The sequence below is a fragment of the Hippoglossus hippoglossus genome, chromosome 4 (assembly GCF_009819705.1).
Source record: "Hippoglossus hippoglossus isolate fHipHip1 chromosome 4, fHipHip1.pri, whole genome shotgun sequence".
NCBI classification, from domain to species: Eukaryota; Metazoa; Chordata; class Actinopteri; order Pleuronectiformes; family Pleuronectidae; genus Hippoglossus; species Hippoglossus hippoglossus.
The window spans coordinates 230,910-255,760 of NC_047154.1; the positions used below are offsets into that span (position 1 = coordinate 230,910).

The 24,851-nt window shown below is 41.2% G+C and overlaps 1 protein-coding gene across 6 annotated transcripts in view; it reads left to right on the forward strand.

Annotated features, from left to right (window-relative positions):
- szt2 (SZT2 subunit of KICSTOR complex) overlaps nt 1-24,851 on the forward strand; it is a 149,375-nt gene continuing 124,524 nt past the window's right edge. For 5 of the 6 annotated variants that reach the window (XM_034584035.1, XM_034584038.1, XM_034584036.1 and 2 more), the window contains exons 1-15: nt 1-202; nt 3,059-3,184; nt 7,354-7,527; nt 10,490-10,660; nt 11,187-11,309; nt 13,203-13,365; nt 14,743-14,849; nt 15,276-15,486; nt 16,306-16,476; nt 17,457-17,688; nt 17,848-17,977; nt 19,217-19,362; nt 19,795-19,947; nt 23,823-23,937; nt 24,442-24,632. In XM_034584035.1, the coding sequence (XP_034439926.1) occupies nt 179-202; nt 3,059-3,184; nt 7,354-7,527; nt 10,490-10,660; nt 11,187-11,309; nt 13,203-13,365; nt 14,743-14,849; nt 15,276-15,486; nt 16,306-16,476; nt 17,457-17,688; nt 17,848-17,977; nt 19,217-19,362; nt 19,795-19,947; nt 23,823-23,937; nt 24,442-24,632 (2,237 nt within the window). In that variant the 5' untranslated portion in view covers nt 1-178. The remainder of the gene's footprint in view (nt 203-3,058; nt 3,185-7,353; nt 7,528-10,489; nt 10,661-11,186; nt 11,310-13,202; nt 13,366-14,742; nt 14,850-15,275; nt 15,487-16,305; nt 16,477-17,456; nt 17,689-17,847; nt 17,978-19,216; nt 19,363-19,794; nt 19,948-23,822; nt 23,938-24,441; nt 24,633-24,851) is intronic. The other variant, XM_034584039.1, reaches the window with a different exon arrangement.

Sequence of the window (24,851 nt, forward strand, 5' to 3'; positions counted from 1 at the left end):
GATTTGACCGGATGTGCAAGGGCTGTCACCATGTCTAAACTGACAATTGCCTATGACACACAGACCAATAGAGAAGACAGATAAACAAACATTAAAACAGATTATTTTGCGCAAATCAAAGCGATATTCGTCCGCTGAAGCTCGTTAACACTCACACAGTCCATATGCTTTTCAAGGCATGGCGGAGAAACAGGACAATGAGGTAAATAATAGCTTCAATCTGAACTAAGCAGCACAGGGGCTGCTACAGTGGGGGAGACGGCACATTTTCCAGTTGGTTATTTGTCCTAACAGTGAGTACTCGTTAAAGTGCTGTTTAAGGTGACCCGTTAACAAAAGCGGTCTCCTTAAAGAGCTGTGCTCATTTATCCAGACGGGTCTCAATGATTGTAGTTGACACGTTAGCCCACTAGCAAGCATGACCCGCTAAGCTATTAGTTAACGTGAACACTTAGATCGAGTCGATAGTTACATCAATGTTTGGACAATTCCCTGTGTGCATGTCTTGTGAGAACAGTACTTAGATGAATGCAGATGAAGATAATGATAGTTGTAGATTATTTTCATTTAGGACCAAAATAGCTGATAATACACGTGTTTTAGCTAAGTGTCCCGTAAACATGTTTTGTGTTGATATCTGAATTTGAAACGGTGTGCACTTGTCAGCGTCCGCCTGAAACGTTAAGGAGATAGATAACAACACAAATATTTATAAGTTATTATTTAACTAAATTAAATGCTTGGTGAACTAGCTGTGACTGAACTGTAACTGTAGCTATACCAAATGTAAAAGCGAACTCTAATAATATTTAAACGTCATCTAATATATTTGATCTGTTTGCGAAGCAAGGGGAAGTAACTTGTTTTAGTTTTGTTAGAAATATATAGAGGCTCAAATGCTGTATTTCCATTATGAAGTTCAACATATTTACTAATTTATATTAGTGAGCATAACGCACTCTGCGGTAAAATCAGAGTATATATTTTCTAAACTCATCTGGAATATCATATTTACAAATCAACATTTATTATTTGATACATATTTTGTATCCTCATAGTATTTTTTTTATTTTCAGTGCTTTATTAATTACTAGGATGAACCTGCAGTCCCCTTTAGTTGGTGTGCTTATTTGAATTGACTACTTGAGTGGTCTACAAATGGAACTAGTGATCTTATGGTTACTATGTGGGAGTTGTTGGTGTGTTAACATTACTGTCAGTGTTTAGAAGCCACAGAGGCTAACAATATAGCAAGCGAGCATTCAGATAACAATGCAGTAAATGACAAGGCATAATGACAGAGGGAACAGATAACACTTTTGGAATATTGACATTTATCCCAGATCAGATGTATTATAAAATTACAAAGCAAAACTCCATATGACTAAAATGATAATATATGAATTTACCATCAGACAAAAAATAAACTTCAACGGCCACTGTCTTTTCTGAAATTGTCAGCAAAAACATCACAACTGATGAACTTGTGGTCCAAGGTCATGACTTGGTTGAAAAGAACAAGACTTGGTGTTCACATGGACTCATGAACATGGTCCACATGAACCTATTAGATGGCAGCAAAAGCTCCAAACCTGTGCATAGCATCTGGTCATGTTTAAAATGGGGAAGATACATAATTGGCAGGGTGTCATGTGGCCCTCATCGACAGAAATCAAATATACAGTAATTTAAAGAATTTCCTGCATTTCTACACCACCTTACTTTCTGGATTAAGTCAAGAATCAGCCATTTGCAATAGTCCACATTTGTCTGAGGTTGCAGGCTACTTAGTTATTTTTGAAGTCAAACAAAAACAATTATAAATTAATGAAATAGCCTCATGAATGTTAAAAGTATGATTTGGATATTTAAACCTTGTTAAACAATGTTAAGCCTGAGGGATACTATTCTTAAGAGTAATATGACATCTTCAAAGTCTAACAAATGCTAGATCTCAAAACTCCAAACATTTTTAATTGATGAATGAGATAGCCTCACTACAATTGTCTAATTCCAATGCCACTTGGACTGCCAAACCAACTTCGGGTTTTGGTCCGAGAATCATTACAGCCCTATTTCTAAGTGTTATGTTCATGGCCTAGGCCTAGGGGAATCCTAGACAAGAAAATGCCAGCAGCACAGAGCATAAGTTACTAAAAGAGATGAGCAGTTTATAAGCTTCAGAGGGGAGCAAAAACAGCAAACTAAAATTAAAACTAAACTACCCTGGCAAAAACAAAAGTTAAAGAAATGACAAAAATATAACCTACCTCCTAAACCATGAACAAGGGAAAAAGATACATAAAACAAAAATAGTTTCTCCCTCCTACTCACTGCTACTAAAGGTGGTGAGGTGATATGGATACAAATTAAAACACGACAATAAACAAGCTCACAGTAACTCCTAAATCCACACATTCACTAGTGGATCTCTCTTCTTATCTCACAACACAAAATTCTGCATGATCTTATTACTTACAAGAGCGGAGCTTAAACAAAAACCACATTCATATGCTGGCTCTTTTTTGGAAGTGGGGAGAGATAAAGAGAACAAGGTAACTGGTAACTGTTAGATCAACAAATAGGGTTAGCTTTAAAAATTTGAGGTCTGGTGCCTTGCATGTGGCCTGGTCCAGGTGGCCTGGAAACGAGTCAAATTCCCAGCCTGAATTATTGTCCCAGTCAGCCCCTGTCCACATATTATTTGTGGTTGGAAGAAATGGCAAACACACTACACCCAAAGTGACTGAAATTAAAAAAAGAAGAGAGGGGAGGTGTGTTTGACAAGAAAAGAGAACCTTCACTGAAAAAATGTGTTTAGTCCCATTCAAAGCACCCTGATGTGTTTCTATCTTTCTTTTTAAATACTGTAATGTGTACATAAATATTTGTTCTTTAAAAAAAACACAATTTTGTTCTTATTTATTGTGACTGCGCTTACTGTTATGTATAATGTGCTTTGTTTTATTGGTCTGATCTGCCATTTACAATCACAAGTGCAAAAAGGGAATGGATCTGAATACTGTCTGAAACCACTGTATATGCTTCTTTTTATAAGGTGGAGGAGGCTGACCAAATCTACTTATTGATGAAGGAGGAGTATCGGATTTCTAGGAATGTGCGTCTGGCATGGTTCCTTGGTAAGCTTAACCAAGTCATCTGGCCAGCCTCAAAGCCTGAACTGGTGAGTTAAGCCAGCATTTACTGTCCTCATGGGGAGACTAAAGCCAGGGCCACACTGGCTGCGCTGTTGTGCTAGAGAAGTGGTCGCAAACCTCGCGATCGACTGGTCGATCTCGACAGTCCTCACTGTCGATGCCTGTAACACTCTGGACTCACTGGCTTCAGTTGCGCTGCAGATCAGCTGTGTGCCGGTTGTCTGTTGTTCACACAGGTAGTGTGTCTGCTACTGGTGGTGGAGCTGCTGGTGTATCTATTGCATTTACTTCAATACAAGTCGGATTATGTACTAAACTAAACACCAGGACACTACGGTATAAAGACATGCATCTTCCGGTCTTAGAACAAATATACAGATTCAGAAAGTGAAACACTGGAGTGCTTTTACTTTGAAACGGGTTCGGGGAAGTGTTGGAAATAGGTACGTTTGTGACACAGACAGATAAACAGTGTTTCACAGCAAAATAAACAGAAAAATATATTTCACCTGAGTTTTAATGTTTATCTGATGAATTTATGTTACAAACAAATGGTTGCAACACTTTCTGTATGCGTTTCAAAATAAAAGCATTCCAGTGTTTCTTTTGATCAAATCCATTCTTTAAAAACAAAACAAAGGAAGTTTAATGTTATATATTCGCAGGAGTGGAAGATGCACGGCTTCGCACTGTATAGTTATGGTATTTATTTGAGTACAAAGGACTACTTTTATACAAGGAAATGGTCACATTTATGGCCATATTCAAGGCAAAGCCTATATGCAATTTTTTTTTTGATGCAATAGCAGCTACTCTGCAGAACAAATTGTTGAACTGAGAGGCTAAATATTGTGCATGGAACAGATGTTGTAAATATGAATTGATATTAATTTGAATATTGTGCATTGAATGGATAAAAGTTGTAAAATTGCCTTTGTTTGTGTATATTTGTGCTCGTACATTCAGCCTTTAACAGAAAATGCTAAAATAATTAGGGCTGCGAGCAGCGCTGTGCCGGCCAGGGCACTTGCGAACACGGGACCTGATGTGGCCGCGGGGGAGGGCAGACAGTGACCGGGCGAAACGGCTCCATGTTGCAAGCGTTTTGTGCACCGTGGGAAGGATAAACGCTTCACTTTCTGTGTCCATCACGCAACGCCGAAACCACGCCCACTAATCACGCATTACGGTCTAAGCCATCTAGTGCAGACCACACGGTAAAAATTAAATGTAAATCGAATTAAAGTTGTAAAACAAGGCTTACTTCCTGTTGACAGTAGGTGCCGCTATCACTATCACTACATACAGACTAATAGATCTTTTCAGGTGGGGGCTCTGATGAAGACTGAGTTACAACAACTTCATTTTTAGATCTGGTCAGGCCAGGACTCTGATCATGTGAGAGGATTTAATTGCTGATTGGACAATGCACAGTGGAGTAAAAAAACGTCCTGTTTCACAGTGAATCAGTAGGTGGCGCTTTGACCCTGAGGTAATATTGTCATATGGAGCTGTTCATGCCTGGACTCTGTTCATGTGACAGAATTTGGGTGCTGATTGGACAATGCACAGTGGAGCTATGAAAACTTTGTCTCCTTTGGTGAAGGATTAACCTTCGTCGCACCTCAATGTTTACACGCTTTGAGGAAATGTCACAATTCTGACCATGGTCCTGTGATTTAGGTATGGTAACAGGTCACTTCCTGTCACCAGCAGGTGGCGCTGTGACGATAAGGCAATATTGACATATGGATCTGATCATAGCAGGACCTTGATCGTGTGAAAGAGGTTTGAGGCTGATTGGACAAAGCACAGAGGAGTTATAATAAATCCCTCTTTCTGACGTATCATCAAACTTTGACGCTACGCCACAGTCAGACCGTGTGACGTACACTAAAACTTTTAACAACTGTTAAGCTCCATGGAGTTGAGATGATACTCACTGAATTTAAAGTTGATCTGATGAAAGCTCTAGGAGGAGTTTATTCAAATACAACGTGTGTAGATGTTAAAAAATGGCCACTTAATTCATAATGGCCGACTTCCTGTCTGGTCTAGCATATTGATCCAAGAGTTTGTTTTTGTTCGAAATGAAATGACAGATTTTTGTCTAGTATGTCGGTCAATCGTGGTGCCAGGGCTGCTCTTTAGGGGGCATTTCTAAAAAACATATGAATGTCTTCAGGGGGGCTGTTGTTACAAACATGTAGTTTTAGGGAGATTGATCAAAGTACACTGAAGTCACTATCAAACTTTTGGACACACGTTCACGACCACAGTAAAATACGTACATTTTGACGTACCCTAAAACGTTTGATAACTTTTAATCTCCATGTTGTTAAGATGACACTCACTGAATTTAAAGTTGATCTGATGAAAGCTCTAGGACAGAGAGGTCCAAAATTACAAACTGGGACTACGTCGAGGGCCAAACCAGGTCAACATTTATTAAACAGGATAGAAAGGATATTGTATAAAGTGCAAAAAGAAAACATTCAGGCAGGCTACATTCTTCTTTTATGTACATATGCCAGAGCCAGATGTTTGGCATCTTTTCATGGCTGCCAGTTCATTAATGTTTGGGGTTAGGCTCTGTGATGTGGAAACCCTCAAGATGGAGTGAAGGTGTGCATCAGTGAGACGACTCCTGTGGGGTTTTGTTCATCTTCATCACAGAGAAAAGCGTGTTGGTCAACTTGATGGGGCAGGCACTGGGATCTCTGGAACCCTGGAAAAATTATTTAATAACACCAAATACTCGGCAGGTGAGGAGGGGTGCTCGCTCCGTGTGTGTCTAGCCTGGCAATGTGCACCGTGCACTCCGCCTGGCTCTCTGTCCACTTAATTCAAAATAGCCGATACCTGGTTTGGTCTAGCATATCGATCCAAGAACGTTTTTTGTTCATTATGAAAAGACACATCTCCCTACCGATTTTTGTACATGTCGGTCAATCGTGGTGCCAGGGCTGCACTTTAGGGGGCGCTATACTCAGATTGGAGCATGTGCACTGGCGATACAGCCACTTCCTGTTTGTTGGCATTTCATTCAAATGCACACCGTTACGGTTCAATGTAAAGGCTTAAGTGTCACAACATGACATCACCAGCGTCTCAAGGTTTCCCTGACCTATCAAATGAAAAATCTAGGCGTAGAATGTCAAGGTATAAAACATGGTACTTCCTGTCACAGCTAGTATTAATGTATATTTGCATATAGAACTCTTCGGGCTGGTTCATTAAAACACAAATACAGTTTCACAGTAATTTGAGCAAAAACATGGAAGTTTCAGCTACCTGAAGGTGCTTGGCAAGACAAAACTGTTAAAGGGATAGTTTACCCAGAAATGAAAATTCACTCATCTACTCACCACAATGCCGATGGAGGAAGTGTTTGAGTCCACAAAACACTTCTGGAGTCTCAGGGGTAAACAGTGTTGCAGCTGAATCCAGTAATTAGTGACCTATCTTCCGACGTAATAAAACAACAGCAAAGACAGAACATGCCTCCATACTGCTCGTGTGGTGTCATCCAAGTGTCCGCAAGCCTCTATATTCATATTCGACTCGAAACAAGGTCATTTACACCGTGTTTTAAGCCTAGAAGTCCACCAGACGTGGCAAAGCTAGCCGATGTTAGCATTTAGGCTAAAGTCCCTGGTGTAAATGAGGCCGTTTCGAGACGAAATTTGAATGTCGGGGCTTGCGGACACTTGAATGACACCACACGAGCAGTATGGAGGCATGTTATGTTTTTTTCTGTTGTTATGAAGAAAGGTCACTAATAACTTCATTGTATTGGATTCTGCTGCAACGCTGTTTACCCCTGAAACGCCAGAAGTGTTTTGTGGACTCAAACACTTCAACCACCCCTCCATCGGTATAGTGGTGAGTAGATGATGAGTGAGTTTCCATTTCTTGGTAAACTTTCCCTTTTAAGACATGCCGCTACCTCTCCGCCCACTTAGAATACACATGCCAAGTTGATTAGATTAATGGTTCACAAGAAATGCTTTCAACATACAGACAGACAGACGTTTGTGGAATTAGTAGGTAGTTGCATGAAGAGATGATAAACAAAAGTTAGCTCTGAATTCCATTCTTAAAGAATATTTGACTAATAATTTGCAAATTTTCTGAACCTTATAAATGTTGCGAATAATTAGTCACTGATGACTCTGTTTGCCTGCATTCACAGCTGAACTCAGAGAATGAATTGGACTTGTTGAGCATCTTACCGAAAGGATGGCAGCCAGATTTCTCTCCAACCATGTACCCTTACATGTTGGTGCCGTCCACTCGGGCCACCTTCCTGGCTCGGAGGTACAGATTCATCATCGAGCTGGATCTCAGCCCTTCCACAGGGATTGTGGTAAGATAGAAACACATTTTAATGATTATGAGCTTGTTTCCTGATTAAACACAGCACAACGACCCATAGTAGAGAGATATTTGTTTTTCAATCTATAGTATCTTAAGAATATTCAGAAGAAAGTCTTACTTGGTTCACGTTAATTTACATGACCTCTTCTGCACACCCCGTTGTACAGTTTTAATTTGTATATATACAGTATTATTGTGCAGGTCACACACTGCATTTAAATAGATAATTTATGCCTCAGGTCTTAAATGTGAATGTTTTAAGCCGTCAGAATGAAATTCTCTTTCGGGGGAGTGAGCAGTATGCTGTGAGGGGCATGAGAAGCGAGAGAAGCGAAACTCAAAGAGAATTTCATGCTGCTTAAAACATTCACTTGACAATTTTTACTCAAAGTAATTTTAGACATCACAGGTGGTAAAAGCGTCCACTAGCTTAGCTACTTCCTTAGATTTCGAGATTTCAAAAATATCGACATATAAATCCTGTATATAGCCTAAAAATATTGCAATATTTGTTTTAGGCCATATCGCCCAGCCCTAACTGACAAAGATGTTGAGAGCTTTTGCTGATACGGGCAGTTGTCGGTGTTGATATGCTGTAAACAAAAACATTTGCGATTTCTGTGTTGTTGTTAACGTGTCCTGCTGTATTATGCATGTGTGAAAGGTAACCTCTAGAGACAGTCCGGACCCAAACATTGATTGGAACTGATTCCGAGCAGTCTTGACCTGTAGAGATAGTGTCTTCACTTAGAGAACAAAGGTTAAAATGTAACCGAACGTTTTCTCCACACATATCCAATATGTACGAGGACTCTGTAAGAAACACAGCGAGGAAGCTGAGGAGACAGAGAGGCATCTCCCCAAGTACTCCCCACTATACCTAGTTTGGGTGTTGAAGTATAGAAGCCACTCAGAAGGACTGCCCGCTGCAAGGCTGACTTACAAGGATAGGTCCGAGGGCTGTACTAGGACTGGCTCTACCGGCACCCACTATTGTGTAGTGGCACCTAGCACACGTTTCCAGAGGAGGGGCCTGTAGCCCTATTCAAGCACTAAAGTCTGGTCAAAACCATGTAGCAGCTGCATAGATCTCCGAGAGGCTGGCACCCTGTCACAAGGCCCAGGAGGTTGCTATACTCTTAGTGCACCCTCACTCCTGTTGGAGCTGGAGCGCCAGCTCCCTTGTACGCCTGCTGAAACATTTCCATGACCCAGTGAGACTAGATTTAGACATGGGCATCTGTCCCCTTACCTTAAGGGCTCTGAATGGGTAAAGCCGCACCCGTTCCTGATCCTACTAGCCCTCTTCCTGGGTAGGGCAGAGGGATCACAAACCCACCAAGCTGTTCCTGTTTTCGGCAGAAATTCTGGATTCGTGTGCTATATTGCACATGCATCATCTGGCAGAAGTCGACAGCAACGACAGGGCAGTAGCTCACCCAATGTTGTTGCAATGAGGAATGCCACTTTGAGTGATAACCACTTGATGCTTACAGACTCCAGGGGCTTGAAAGGCTCCTGTTGTAAAGCAGCCAGAATGAGACGTAGGTCCCATGTCGTGATGGTCAACTTTCTGCTGCGCAGTGTAAGCCTCTGAGCACCTTTCAGGGACTGTGAGATGAGGCTGCAGTCACCCATGCCCTTTTATCCTCAAAACCGTTGGCCTCGATTGCTGCCACCATGCACCTGTGGGGTGATGGTGATTTACCTGCCTCCATTAGCCCTTCCTTGGAGATGCTGGAGCACTTACGGAACTTTGCAGGACAGTGCCTTGACTTGGTTTGCCCTGTACCATGCCTCAACAAGACCCCATAAAAATTAATATGCAGCTCTTGTTGATGGTACTCAAGCTCTCTGCATGGTCTGTTCCATTGACTATGCGAGACCCATGCCTAACAAACTGGCCCTCTCAGGGGCCAGGCCTAGAGTTGATGCGCAACCCCATACTTTGGATGTGTGTCAAGAGCACTGATATGTGGTGACAACACTGCTCCCCCGTTCGAGCACATACCAGCCAATCGTCGAGGTAGTTCTATATCCTGAGATCCCGTTTTCGTAGAGGCCCCAACACTGTGGGGCTAGTGAGATACCGAAATGGAAAACACAGAACTCTAAGGTTCTGCACTTGAAGGCAAAATTGAGCAATCTGGTTGGAACCTGAAAATGGGCATCTTTGAGGTCGACTGTTGCAAACCAGTCACCTACAAGGATGGCCTGCTCCTCTCTCAGCACAGTTAGCATTTTGCCTGCTAGTTTTCCCGCCGCAACTCCCTGATGGCTTGATTTTGCCATGAGAGTGGATCTGCCTCCTGGACGGGTGCTCATAAACTCAACTGGAAGCTTCCAGTGGTGGATGGGTCCTCAGACAACCTGAGCAGACAAGCCCTGTCCTCTTTCTGCAGCATGGACTGCGACAGCCACCGGTGGCGCCCGACTCCCCAGAGTCCTGCCATGGCTTTTCCCAGCTGCCTCATCTGCTTCTGTCAGTTGGGTCTGAATTGCCATAGCGCCATGCATCTTAGGGAGCAAGGCATCTGTAATTTTGCAGTTCTTGCTAGGAAACTGCTTTTCCCAAGGACTGACTTGGACAGAGACCCCAAAGCTGCTAGAGCCTGGTCCAAAGAAGTAGTGGTCTGCAGCCTATACTCCCCTGACTGTGAACTGCCACTGTCTTAAAGAGATATCAATGCCAACTGCCCCAGTGGGTCAGTCCCCGGACATATGGAATATGCAACTGTGTGAAGAGATAGTCTGGATATTGTTTTCTGATGTAGAGACCAAAGCAGAGGCAGACATCAGCATCATCTAGGCAGTACAAAGCAGTATGGGGTTATCTGTTTTACAACTGTCAGTATAGTGTGAACGCCACTGTTTGAAAAAAACACAGATGCTTTAGAAGTATGTAAATTAATACATTAACCTGTACTTGTGTTTTGTTTTCTGTTCTGCAGGATGACAGCACAGGAGAGATGATCTTTGATGAAGTTTTTCATGCCTTGTCAAGGTGCCTGGCTGGTCTGGCCCAACCATTCACAATCCCTGGAACTGATCAGCTTTTCAAGCCAAAGATCTTTATCACCATCTTGGCGTATTCATCAATTATCGGCCTCACTTCCCATCAGGTCATTGGACAGCAGCTTATGTCATCTCAGTTTTTTTACTGGTGTTTACAAGATTACAAATGTCAAATGTTTAACAAGATTCCAAATGTCCCTAAAAGGTAAAGCAGCCACACTGATTAATAGGAGGTTTTTTTTCTGTCCTGGTTGAAAGTTTTAAGAGGGCTGTTGTGTTTTATCCCTGAACTCAGCCAATATCCCTGTAGGTTGTGGTTAAGAGTGGTCAGAATTTTTCTTTTTTGCGCATGTAACTAAAACCAGCATTGATGTCACATCATGGAGTATGTGCTTTGACTGGACTAATTTGAAACCGGGTGCAATCCAATCCATCAAAATGTAATAGTCTTTTGGGACAGTCCTCTGTAGTTTACTTTTCAGTAGCAACATGCTCTGATTATTGTATGTATATGTTGGGTTCTGATGGCAGATGCCTAATACCAACTTCTGTACATATTCACATTTTTCCATGTGATGCAGAATTTTTCGTCAGTGTTGTTGCAGTCCTTTGACAGCTTTAATTTTCCTGCAGGTTTTGGTACAGGGCTGTCAACTTGAAAGAACAGACCTCAGTGAGTTCTTGCATCACATCTATCAGCAGCTCAGAGCTGTGGAGAGCAACATTGCTGAAGTCCTTCATCAGCAGCATGAACAGGCAAGTGCAGATGAACAATATTTACAATGTAATATTAAAATATCTCAAAGATGACAAATTAAAGGATCTCATTAAAAGTAATGTAATGAAAAATGAAAGATGTGTGTAACTTGTAATTAAGTTTGAATGATTTACTGAATTCTATTCATTGCAAGTCGGCTATTTCAGAGGTCTGTTAAGGGGTTCACCGAAAAATTTAAATTCACTCATCACTATGCCAATGGAGGGCTGGGCGAATTGTTTAAGTCCACAAAACACTTGTGGAGTCTCAAAAGTAAACTTTGTTGCAGCTGAATCCAATACGATTGAGGTAACTGGCGACCTGCACTTAATAACCTACACATAAAAAACATAACATGACTCCACACTGCTTGTGTGGTGTCATCCAACTGTCCGCAAGCCCCGACATTCATATTCGACTTGAAACTAGGTAATTTGCACAGTGTTTTAAGCCTGAATTGACCGACCTTTGGACCCAAGTTCATAACCTTTCAAAGTAGAATTTTTTTTAATTCAGTTCAATATAAAGCATTGTAGCAATGAACTTAACATGCTTTTACTTTGTAGACAATTGCTAAAGAGGAGTTGAAGCTATGATGATAGAGATCAGCCCCCTTAAAAATGTCTGTCAGTCCGATATGGTGACATAAAAGAAACAAATGATATATGATCTAGTCGCAATTTTGATAACTGCCTTCTGCCGTCTGACTGATAGAGTCCCCGGTTTATGCAAAATGTATTAATTGCACAGAGGTCGACACTGCCATTACAAATACACATACCAAGTGTTAAGTAGATAAGATGAACAGTTTGCGAGATATGCGTTCCACATACAGACAGGGAGACATTTGTGGAATTCCCCACTATTTATTAATTTTTTTGTTGACCTAAAACTCATTTGTTAAAATTTCTCATATCTCTGGTATACATCATCAGATAAAAAGTGTCTGCTTGGTCTAGTTGCAGAGGCACATCGCTCTGTGGAGTAGTGCCTATTTGGCAACATTTTTATATTTAACCTGATGTTTAACCTGTTTCATGAAGGTGGCAGCATCTGTAGGTACCACTTTTGACTTACACACACATAAAATCAAGTGCAGAACAAGAGTGAGGCTGCCTTCATAGAAACATTGAACATCTGTGTACCATGTACCAAACTAAAGAGTCAAAGTACACGTCAAAATATTGGTTTTTCAAATAGGACTTCTATCATTTAAGTACTTCTTATCACACTAATGTGAAATGTACACTTATTGCATTTATGTTCACGTTGAGATATTTTCGCATAATTCTTATACAGTGGGACATAATGTAGTCTGTGATCCATACCCTGGGTGATATGTTCCTTCATTACCATGAGCACAAGGTTATATATGACACAGCTCTACAGCCCCTACAGTTGTCCAATTGATTCAGTTACATCCAATGGGCTTGAAGCTGAAAATAGAATCAGGAAGCCAAAGTATTGAGAAGGATTAACAGCCTCGCTATTTCATATTGTAGGCTATCATTTAAGGAAGCAGTGTTTCCCAAGAATTACCTTGACTGTATAAGCCAGCCATAGTCTAATTTGTCCCACTACAACTTCATATTGATCCAAAAAGTTTTAACACATCTGATAATAATATAAAATATATCTGCTCTGCGCCATTGCCTTACTGTAGAGCTGTGCGCAGCACTCTTTGTTTTTACTGTTCTCTGCAGAATTTTCACTGTGTGAATTGCCAACACAAGCATAGTGTACTGCATGCATTTTAATAGGGCAATCAACCCCTCTTGTGATTTGATAGATTTGCATCTAACTGTATTCGGCCCAATGTTAAAATTGCATTCTACAGTCTTGAAAGTTGATATAATTTACACCAATACATTTATTTTTTCCTTTGCCTTTAGTCTATGGAGCCAGTCCTAAACCCAAGCCTTCATAGGAACAACATGGACAATCAGCCTCACAGGAAGCAGGGCATTTCTATGGTGTCAGCTGATATGGGTCTGCTCAGCATGGTACGCCAGGGCATCCTGGCCCTTCAGCTGCTGCCTCCAAACTCAAGTGCAGGTCGGTTTACCCTAACAATATAAATAAGAAATACCACATTTACAGCTGCATTAAAATGTGTTTTGGGTTATTACACAGCTTCACAGATGACCGTCATCTTTTGTGTATGTGTGTGTGTGGGTGTGGGTGGGTGTGTGTGGGTGGCGTTACACAGAGCGAATGATAGAGACACAGACAGGAGTAGTAAGTTACTGACAGAGACGCTAAAAAAGGAAAGGTAGGCCTGGGATCGAACCACCGACCTTTTGGTTGGAGGAAGCTCTACTCCTCAGCCAATGTTAGTAGTCATAATATCTGTCAGTAGCACAACTGTAATGTTCTCCTGGACATAAAATGCATCTTCATTATCATATTTGTCACTTTCTCTTCTATATAACTTTTATTCAAGCACAGTGAAAGCGGTATCTGTAGAGTTTATGCTGAATCCTACCTGTATATTTGTTGTGCATCTATAGTATATACTGTACCAGTGGCCACCTAACCCTATATCTAATAATGATAATATAGTTAAGATAAAGACACAAAATTGCACAATGGGTGCCCCAGATGTCACTCTTTGCCTGTCAGCAAATATAAGCCACATTAACAAAGCAAATTCAGTTTCCTATAATGAAAAACATTGATGACAAAATCGATCCAAAGAAACAGAGTCCAGTTGTTCATGGACACCTAATGGCTTCACTGCAGATACATTGACTTTATCAGGTAGGATGAACACAATGTTTTCTAACTTCACTCTGCACACAATGTCCAGAACACAAACAATAAAAAAGTTACAGTATTTTGTCAGCATGTGTGAGGAAGGCTCACTAATGCACAGGAATAATTCTGTGCAACCTTTTTTGATGACTTTGCTGAACTAATGTCTTTAATCTGTGCTGACAATGACAGTGTGGTTATTCTGGACTTAATCATCTCCAAATGGTCTGAACATTTCTAAGGTTGTAGTGAGTGATGTTGCTCCTTCTGATCGTTCTTAGATTTTCTTTGAGAGTTCTATCTGAGTGGGCAAAAATGTTGTCTCTCAGCCAACAAATTTGAAAATCACTTCAACTCTAAAATTACAAATGTCATTGCTCCTAAAAAGGTGAAGGTCGTTTCTGGTAAGAAAAAATCTCCATGCCATGCTGGTCAGAAGAGAAAGGGAATGCCGAAAAGCTGAACGTAGGTGGGGAAAAAAAAAAAATCTAATCTCTCTCTCTCTCTCCCTCTCTGTGTGTGTGTGTGTGTGTGTGTGTGTGTGTGTGTGTGTGTGTGTGTGTGTGTGTGTGTGTGTGTGTGTGTGTGTGTGTGTGTGTGTGTGTGTGTGTGTGTGTGTGTGTGTGTGTGTGTGTGTGTGTGTGTGTGTGTGTGTGTGTGTGTGTGTGTGTTTTCCAGGTATCATTATAATTACAGATGGAGTGACAAGTGTCCCTGATGTAGCAGTGTGCGAAACCTTGCTGAACCAGCTCAGAAGTGGAACCATTGCTTGCTCTTTTGTACAGGTAAATATGATCATGACAGCATCACAATGTTTGCAGTTGTGTTATTTGTTACTGATGTAGCTTAATTTTCAAAGTGCAATGCCAGAAATGGTGTTTTGTCGATGTGGCACCTCCTTGTTTAAAAGACAGACAAATATTCCAGTTTAAATTGTAGTGGTGGTGGTACAGATATGACAGTAAAGAGTTATAATTAACAGGATCATAAATATGGTCTGTGTTCCACAAACACTATCTGAATATGACGAAAATAAGAGTAGAATTCCTAACAATGTACTTAATCATTCCACTCAAAACACTATTTTTATATGTAGGACTATGTGATGAAAATGATTCTGTCATCTTGATCCAGAATGGAGGAGACATATAAGAACTATTGCACTGAAAAGTTGGGCTGCTCTTCTTTTGACTGCGTTTGTTCTGCTCCAGGTTGGTGGTGCATACTCCTATGACTGCAGCTTTGGATATATCCCTAATGTAGAGCTGATGAAGTTCATCTCATTAGCTACCTTTGGCTCATACCTGCCCAGCTGCCCTGAAGTTGACCTGCCCAGCCAGGATATGAATGCCTACCACAAGGCCTTCTTAACCTACTCCTTCCTCAAGACCCCAGAGTCAATGAATTCAGAGTACTACTGTGGTGAGACACATGGGTTATTCCAATATCAAATCAACACATCACATCCTCACAGGCTGCACCATCATAGATATAAATATACTTTGGCCTGCTAATCTGGTCATATAACAAATCCGTGGCACCAAAATTGCATGCGCCTCAGATGGCAATTAAAGGGAGATTTGGGCTAATGAAGTTTGAGCTTTTTGGGTGGACTCTAGATATGGCCAGACTTTGACTGGCCATATCTCCTGTAATATAAGTCACAGAGAAATGGTTCTTGTATCTCTGTAATATATAGCCCTTCTGGTGACATTGGTGGGAAAAGAATGATTGTATGGCCCCAAGTTAATAAGGCGTGGTAATAAGATGATTAACTTGTGGCCATGAGATAACTAAATTGTGGCTATGTCTTAATATTGCCTTAGCCACAAGATATGAATCTGTTCCTTACCCAATGAGCAAACTGAACTGAAGTAGCCTCTTTGATGAGAGGTGAAATGTTTCCATTAGAGACTTTATGGGTTCTGACTTTAAGTTAGGCCACACTGTGGTGGAAACATTTTCAATCACTCGTCTAGGGCTCGTAGGGCTCTATTTTTGTGTGTAAATGCGATTAAATACCCAGTGCGCATGGAGCATGCCAGTGCGCACTTGGGGTTCTGGTGACAAGATGTGCCTTGTGCATCTCTCTTCTCGTTCCTGTCAGATTTATGTTTTGGGAAATTTTCTGTGTCTGTCTTGTAGGTTTCACTCATTCATTATCTTCATAAAAAAGCACAACATATTTTAATTGGTACTGATAATGATGATGATAATAAATATGTCTTCACTGTGTTGTAGTTTCCCAGCACAAACTGTTTAATGAGCATCTGGTGTCAGCCAGTGGTAACCCCGCCCTGGTCATGAGGAGGAAGAAGCACACAGAGAAGGAAGTCCATGCTCATTTAATCAGTGTAGTGTCTGTGCGACTGAGAGAGGGCTACACCATCAGAGAAATCAGCCTCACCAAAGGTAAATATCTTTATGTAGCAAAATTAAGAATATGTGGAAAGTCCAAGGACATATCGCTTAATCAGATGCAGTGTGGGAGCTCCCACTTTCATGTTTATGCTCTTCATTGCAGGAAACAGTTATGGCTCAGTAATGCACTCATGATTAAACAGCCTTTTTGCTGTATACCATACTTGATGGTTTTCCCTTTCATCACATGGCAATAGAGCCAACAGAGATTCACATTTTCTGCCAGATTATTTTGTACCAGTGTTTTATCCTTCTTTACCATTAAACCTTGGATTGATTTCTTATACTGGTTGCCTTTTTAGGGGGTTAGGGTTAGCTTTTCAATCAGTTTGTTACATATCTGTTACTTCGCACTGTAGCTTTGTCTGGCTCCGCATTGTACATCTCTACGATGAATCAGGCAATCAAACAATAATTCACAGCAACAAACAGTCCACACAAAGTCTATTATCTGTCATTGGTTACCAAAGCATTGGGTTTTTACCCATTATGTGTGCACACAATTTAAATGACCATTAAACACTGTCACACTATGTTCAGGTTCATGCAGTAAAGTATTGTTCAGACATCTAGCTTCAGTATTAGCACTGGATATTCTGGATCTTTTATCCAATAGGTCCTCACATTATGCAAACAGAAATTACTGCTCATAGCAGCTCTCCAAAGCTCAGTCTGTTACAAAGATACTGTGATGTCTAACCTTAGCAATGACCTGGTTGACACTTGATTTTATCTTTCACTTGGCTTAGTTGTGTGTGGTGTTCATCAAAGAGTCTGCATGCTTTCTTTTTGTTGGAGCTATAATCTTTTTAATTGCACTGAGAATAGAAATAAGTCCACATTTGTATACCAAATGATCATTCTGCCCCACAGCAGTGAAAATCCCTTTGCCAGTATTTGGCTCCTACACGCATTGCTTGAACTTTTAATCCTTGTTGAAAATGTGGCTCCTGACCTCCTGACTTGTTTAGGTGGAACTCAATTGGAGGTGAAACTGGTGCTGTTATGGAAACACAACATGCATATCGAGTACCTGGCAGCAGCTTCCTGGCCACTGGACCCCACCAAGAGAACCACAAAGGTGGAGGTGACGATGGAGGGAAGCTATGACATTCTACATGACATCAGCTGCACCCAGAGGAAACCCATCACCAGCCCGTACCGGACCTCTGTCATCCGCCGCTTTTGGAACACACTGCAGAGGTACAACATCTGTGACTGGAAGAGGAAAGTATAATTTCCAGTCTATAAAAATAACAAATGTAGAGTCTGCTCATTTTCTCCAACATATAGAACATGAAATAATCATAACACATTAGATAAATCTACTAACCACCTGTGCACTCATGTGTGTTCTTTCAGCATCAACCAGACTGATCAGATGTTGGTGCACCTCCAGGCATTCAACTCAGTTCCTGAGAACTTCATGATTCCTGAAAGCACCAAAAATGGAGTTCCTCTGTTCTACATCCCCCCTGGCTCTACTACTCCGGTACTGTGCAATAATAAAGTCAAAGTGACCACAAATTAGACTAAGTAATTGGTTTCGGTAAAAATTGTCAAAAGTGACAACTTGAGCTGTCGGATTACTCAGTGGTCACGGTGTTTCCCACAGAACTTTATAACTGTCAAACATGCTTACGCAAAGTACATAGGCTGTCACCTGCTTACATGACATGATAAGACCTGAGGTAATGTCGCAATGGAAAAACAGGGAAAAATAGTGATGAGCAAAGCCGAGAGACAAAAGGTTTGGGACCATTTCAAACTAAAAAAGATGCAATCTATGTTGAGAAAAGGGCAAAGGTAAGACATTTTTTATGTACATGGCTATGTTTTTTTGCTGCTAGTTCAGTGAGTATTGGTCACAGAAAGACAAGAAAGATACTGTTCGAATCTGTGGAGTCTAGGCTCATATGATTGCTTGTGTTGTTAGCATGAAGCAGCATGATCTTCAATACCAGCTTTGTGGACATGTACAGTTTGTGTTTTTGTTAAACCTTGCCAATTCAGTAGCCTGGTGTCTGAATTGTATTTGGTTAAGGTGCAGATGTGGGAAGGTGTGTACAAGAGTAACTGAGTAGTATTGGTAAAGGGAGTAAAGGAGTAGCTTGAGCGGGCATCTGTGTCTCTGAGCTGCTGACTTTGGTCAATGTTATGGGGCAGAGGCCCTGTCGAGAGTATTAGCAGTCATTTAAAGTACGATTGATGCGATTTGCATGCTTTCTAGGGCTACAGTGAACATAGGCAGCAGTTACAGTATTTAGGGCGAGGTTCCTGTTTGAGGCAGGGCTCAGGTAGTGATAGTGGACAAAGGTACTACGATAAATAAACTCAATCCATTTAACTCTAACCTGAGGCTGGGGGTCTGTAGAGAGGCATGCTCCTCTGTGCAGCCAACAAAAGAGCATCATGCATGCCTGGCTTGCTTTAACATATTCTTACAGATCCAGCACTTGCAAAATATAAGAACATTAGTCAAGATAATTCTGGATTTATGGGTGGCCACTTGGTGAGGGGGTAGGTCTATTTTAATTAACTTCCCTACTTGACAAGTGGGGCTCGAATTCGAAACAGCTCACCTTTTTAGATGTAGGCTGCCTCTGGAATAAATAAATAAATACAATTTTTGTTACATGCCTTCTTTGTGGTGATGAGGTTTGGCCTTTATCCTTGTACCCGCTCTACTCTATTTTCACACTTCCTGCAACTGACTTATCTCTTTTCACAGGTTCTGTCCCTGCAGCACAGTGGATCCAAAGACTCCCCTCAGTCCAAGTTTGCTTCCTACTGGAAACCCATCCTCTCCATGGATGCCAACTTCTGGCAGAGATGGCTCCATATGCATCGCATCACCATCATCCTTGAACATGACATGTGAGAAATAAGCCCTTTTTTCAGACATGACCTACGGGTTAAATCAGGAGAATTGGCTACAGCGTTTACCCATAGTCTGCCATTCACACATGCACAACACAGCGGGAGGTTCTCTATAGACACCTTCACAACAGCATTAAATCCCCTGCATTATTCAGACGAGAGGTGGAGCAGCCGGGTGCAGCAGGCGATGCTGGAAGCGCCATATTAACTCCGCTGCTGAGATCATATGATCATGTTTACACCACCCCAGCGGCTCCTCTTCTACTTGTATGACTTGTGTTTTCTTTTTTTCATTTTTGCGTCTGTCCTGTTTTAGAAGCGTCATTGATCATAATTAAAATTATTCGTACTATCTTTCTACCTGTTGTACTGATTCATGGTGTTAACCTTGTTGTCTGTCATATTACATTAATCATTTGTTCCTTCAAGGCCTGTCCCCAAGCACCTGCACACAGCTGGAAATAACGGACGTTACAGCACCATTCAGTGTCGAATCTCCCACTCTGCCCTCACATCACTGTTAAAGGACTGGAGCAGCTTTGTGCTTGTGGAGGGTTACTCATATGTTAAACTCATATACAGGTGAGACAGCAAAAACACCAGTATTAGTTTTGATCAATTTAAAATAAAAAATAAATCTGATGATGGTTGGTTTGTACCGTGCTGGAGTTTCCTGTGTCCTCCCTTCACACTCCTGCTGACCTGCTCTCACTTTAAGTAATAAACACTCATCACAAGTTATTAGGACCCGATCACTAAATGAAGTTTACTTAGAATTTGTTTGATTCGCTTCAGAGTTTATGAGGCTGCATTTAAACACAATGTGTGTGCTCAGTACAACATGAGACGTGACGCACACAGTCAGGACTCTGTGTTAAAGTGACCAGACGATCCGGATTCATGATCCAACACCATCGATTAATATATAAATAAATTATCGCAAGTTTGTCTTTTAATCATAACATCCCAAAAAAAACTGAACAAATCAACATGAACTAGTTCATTTTTGGAACTGTGAACTTAGTTCAAAATGTAAAAAAGTTTACAGTGAACGTGAACTAGTTCATTTCCATCTGTATGAACTGAACCTTAAACTAGTTATTTTTAAGTGTGAACTGGTACAACACTGCTATTGCTTTTCCAACCACCAGCATCCTCCAAGGGTACTGTCAATTCTACGAAGTAAACAACGTGCAGGGTGCTAGACCAGATTACCAGGTCTGCTCTCAGGGTTGTAGTGACAATATGTGATGGGACTGTAAGCCATTGGCCCACGTCCACCACCATTTCCCAGTCTCGGGCTTTCTCCAACTGACCACTCCTGGTCAGTGGAGGAGGCCCTTTCTATCCCTATTCCCCCCCACGGATAATTGATGTAGCTGGAGTTGAGCATAGTGGGTAGAATGGATCTTCTTAGTTTTTGGGTGAGAGAAGGATGTCATAGGTTGCCCTTAGCAGGAAGCTTATCCTGCTTGCTTCCATTCCTCACAGGCCCCTCCAGCTGATCTTCTTTTTCTCTATGCTCTCCCATTTCATCCACTTCCCCTGTCTTGATTGAGTGACAGCTTTTGCAGCTGCCTATTCCTGATGCCAGATTTCCAGGACTACCAATTTTCGCTGCTCTGCAGAAGTTGCCTTGATCCTCAGGGGTCTCTAGGCCCAAACCTGCTCTTTTCTGCTGAACGTGGCCCATAATGACAGCATGCTGGAGTTGCTTCTTTTGGTGTACATTTTCATCCTGTTGTCAGTGATGGTTCAACAGCCCATATAGATTTGTCTCGGGACTCTGAGAGGGTCATGTACAGCCTTGTCTTGGTGCATTCCTCTACAAGACTTGAGATAGGCATCTCCAGGATGTCATGTCTATACAGGCCGATGTTGCTTAGACATATTGGACTCCTAACCACTTTCTCACATAGGAGTTGATCGTTCTCTCCATGTTTTCAAGACTTACTACTGTAAGTGGCCACATCAGTCGGGGCAACAGGCCAAACTGTAGACACCTGGGGTCGCATTTATAAAACAGTGCGTGGGATTCATACTAAAAGTGTACGTACGCACACCTGAACGCAATGTTCACTTTATAAATCACAGTCCACCTGGAAACGTTTGTACGTGGATCTGCCTTCAAATCCGCCCTCTACACGCCCACTTTCAACCATAAATGGTCAATGTAAAGCACGTCATGAATATTAAATTATGCTGCTGACCAATGGGTTTCCACCATAAGTCCTGCATCAAGCGATGAGAAGAGGAAGCGAAACTTTCTGACACTGACATCAAGGTGTTTGTTAGTGAGGTGGAGGTGAATAGCGATTTTATGGGACAGCAGTGATGTCACTAATAAAGAAAATACACTGATACTCTGCTGCTGCTGTGGATAATACAATGTGAGAGTGAAGACGATAGAAAGAACGGAGCCTGAAATAAAAAAAAGATCCAATTCAAAGGTGGGGGCATTAAAAAACACACTCTCAGAATATGAGGGAACTTGTTGTATTGTCTGTTCGTATTTTAATCATCCAAAACGGCAGGATTATTAAATTAAGAGACTGCTGTGATGTCCCCAATCTATAGATTTAACAGAATTATCATTTTATGCTCGTGTTTGTACTGGGATGGTTCGGTTCTGTTGGTCGATCTGTGTGATACTGGACTCAGTTCAGCTCAGAGATCACAGATCCATAGAATCTATATCAGCTGATCAGACATCGCTGAACCCGCGTTTCCTTCTCATCCTTCCATTCGCGTGCATCCAACACGCAGAATCACGCACCAGTGTCACGGCAGTATTTATTTATTTATTTAGAGCATCGGACCGATTACCTCACATCAGTGGATCCTAACCTCCACTCTGGGATATTATTTGGAAAGTTTCTTCATTTCGTGTAAGTGATCTCCAGGTCGCTCTGAGCGCCTGTGGCACAGTCACGTTCACTGCAGTGATTTGATGATACACGCACAGTTAGAAGATATTAAAACCTATTAATGACTCGGCTCTGTAACTCCGCTGTGTAATGGAATCTGAACGTAATTTGCTGTAAATTGTTTTATATATATATATATATTTTTTAATTAAAAGGTCCGTGTAGGACAGATCAGTCGCGCGAGCACAACTAAAGCTGTTGGTTTTAATGTAAATGATGAAGTGGATCAATAATCTGGCTTCAGTTCACCACCTCACATCTGCGTCGCCACTTTCCCGTCTCCAAAACGTTTGTACGCATGGGTCAGAGTTTGCGTGGAAATATGCAAATGTTCCCGTCAAGTTTGTGTTTATAAATCCCAACATTTGCGTGAGAAGTGGTGTACGCACGTTTTGTGCATACGCAACGGCTATAAATGAGACCCCAGAGCTTTAGCTTGCCAAGAAGCATGGACTGGTCGATGTTCTTAAGGCCGCTGCTGACATCCTGCTTCAATTGCTGGACCTGCTTGCAGTCTTTGAGGCTTGCGTCATAGAATCGTCCAAGGCTTCTAACAGGTTTCTCGGACACCATTTGAATGGATTCTAAATCAATGTAGAACCTATGGTCTCATCTCTTACCTTTCATTATTGAAATGCTTCTTGATTTTAATGGATTGATCCTCATTCAAGAAGCGTAGAACATCAGGATCATTCTTGTATACCCTGTAAGGGACACCGTTTGGTCCTGGGGCTGATGACGCTCTTGCACTCTCACTTTGTTCTCCACTTTTTTCCATTTCGGAGGGCTCACATCCATTTGGTGTTCTAGCTGCTCAATGGGTGGGATATCAGATGGAATTGCTATCTGATCATGTCTCTTTGGATCAGAGTGTGTTTTATCATAGTGCTCCTCTAAGCATATGTATTTAGACAGAAATTAACCAAATACAATTTCAAAACGATTTCTATTGAATGCTCACAGGTGCTTACGGTCTACTAGGTTCATTGTATGAGTAAACTATTATCTAATTCAATGTTGAACATGTTTAAATAGGATTTTTTTCTCAGGATATTGGAGGGGGCGTCACCCTAATTCAATTACATTTTATTTGTATAGCTCTGACAGACTAGTTGTTATAATGAAAACAATAAGTGAGTGATATTTATGGATGTAAAGATGTTATTCATGATGGCAGCAACAAGTATTCATATTATAAAATCAATAATAATAATCGCACAGGTGGCTTTCATCATGTTAACGCTTGCCATTTACACACTTCTCTGTAGATGGAAGTGTTTGTTGAATCTGACATGTTTGTACAAACTTACCAAACAAACAAATGTAGGAGAAATTTAGGATGAGAATACGAGCATGTTCTTGTATGACGTCCATAGTCCACAGTAAGGCTAAGGTCAAGATATTAAGTAGATAACTTGTTTAACGGATCACAAGCCTAAGACCATCATTTTTGTTCTTTGAAATAAGAAATTCAATCAAAATCATTTATTTCCTGGAAACAAAGTAACATTTAATGAATTGTCTCCACAGTTCATCTGACCATCCTCCCACGTCTTTCTACCTGGTCCGGCTGATCTCTAAGACACCTTGCATGGTGCTTCGTCTGGGCTTTCCAATTGGTACACCTGCCCATGTCCGAAACAAGGTACCTCCAGTGAATAAAGTGTCAAGAAAACTTGTACAGACACATTTCTCTGCAGCAGAACCTGCCTCTTTGAACATGGTAAAGTTCAGGATTTGCTTTAGATTTTCAGTGACTTTGTACTACACAGTGTTGTAGTTTAATGGTGGTGATGGATTCCATTATACTGTGGGATGTTAATAGGATGTGACAACATGTAGTTACTGTATTGTGGGTTGCAATCTACCCGTGTGCTTCTCAGGCTTAATAATGTAACATTTACCAGACATATGTCAATAGTGTTTTAAATATAAGTGTAGAAAATACAGCAGCAGACACGCATGTTGTGAGTTGGAAATGAAATAAGAATGAAAGCTCGTTGAAGAGTTAGTAAGTGCACCTTGAGTACATTTTTTAAGTGTGAACCTTTACACTCAACATCAGGTGCATTTAATGTAAATGCTTTTTAAAATGAGTTTCCATTTATAATTCAAAGACTGGTACGCCACTGTTTGTGTCTGTCATTAGATTGCCGATGAGCTTCGAGAACAGATCCTCAAACTTCGCTTTCCTCACCGTGTTCAAAACAAAGAGGCCACCCCCAAGACCAAAAGGAATCAATCTCCATCTAAATCTTCCATCCCTGCTCCCAAACCTGCGCTGTCAGACAGACCCTGTGTGGTAGTCTTGAACAAGCCCCTGGAGAAGCTTCTCATAAGGTTAGTGACTGTGGTTGAAATTCATAATACACATACACATAAAATATGAACAAATAAAGGTCCTGTACAAGACATTAAACATATTGTCAGTCAGAGAGTTTGTGCTCTTCCATTTCTCTCTCTTTCTCTCTTTTTCAACTGATTTATTGTTAGAATTCCTGAATTAAAAATATTAGTTACGAATGGCTGCAAGTTCAAATGAGTACAGCTGTGATGTTT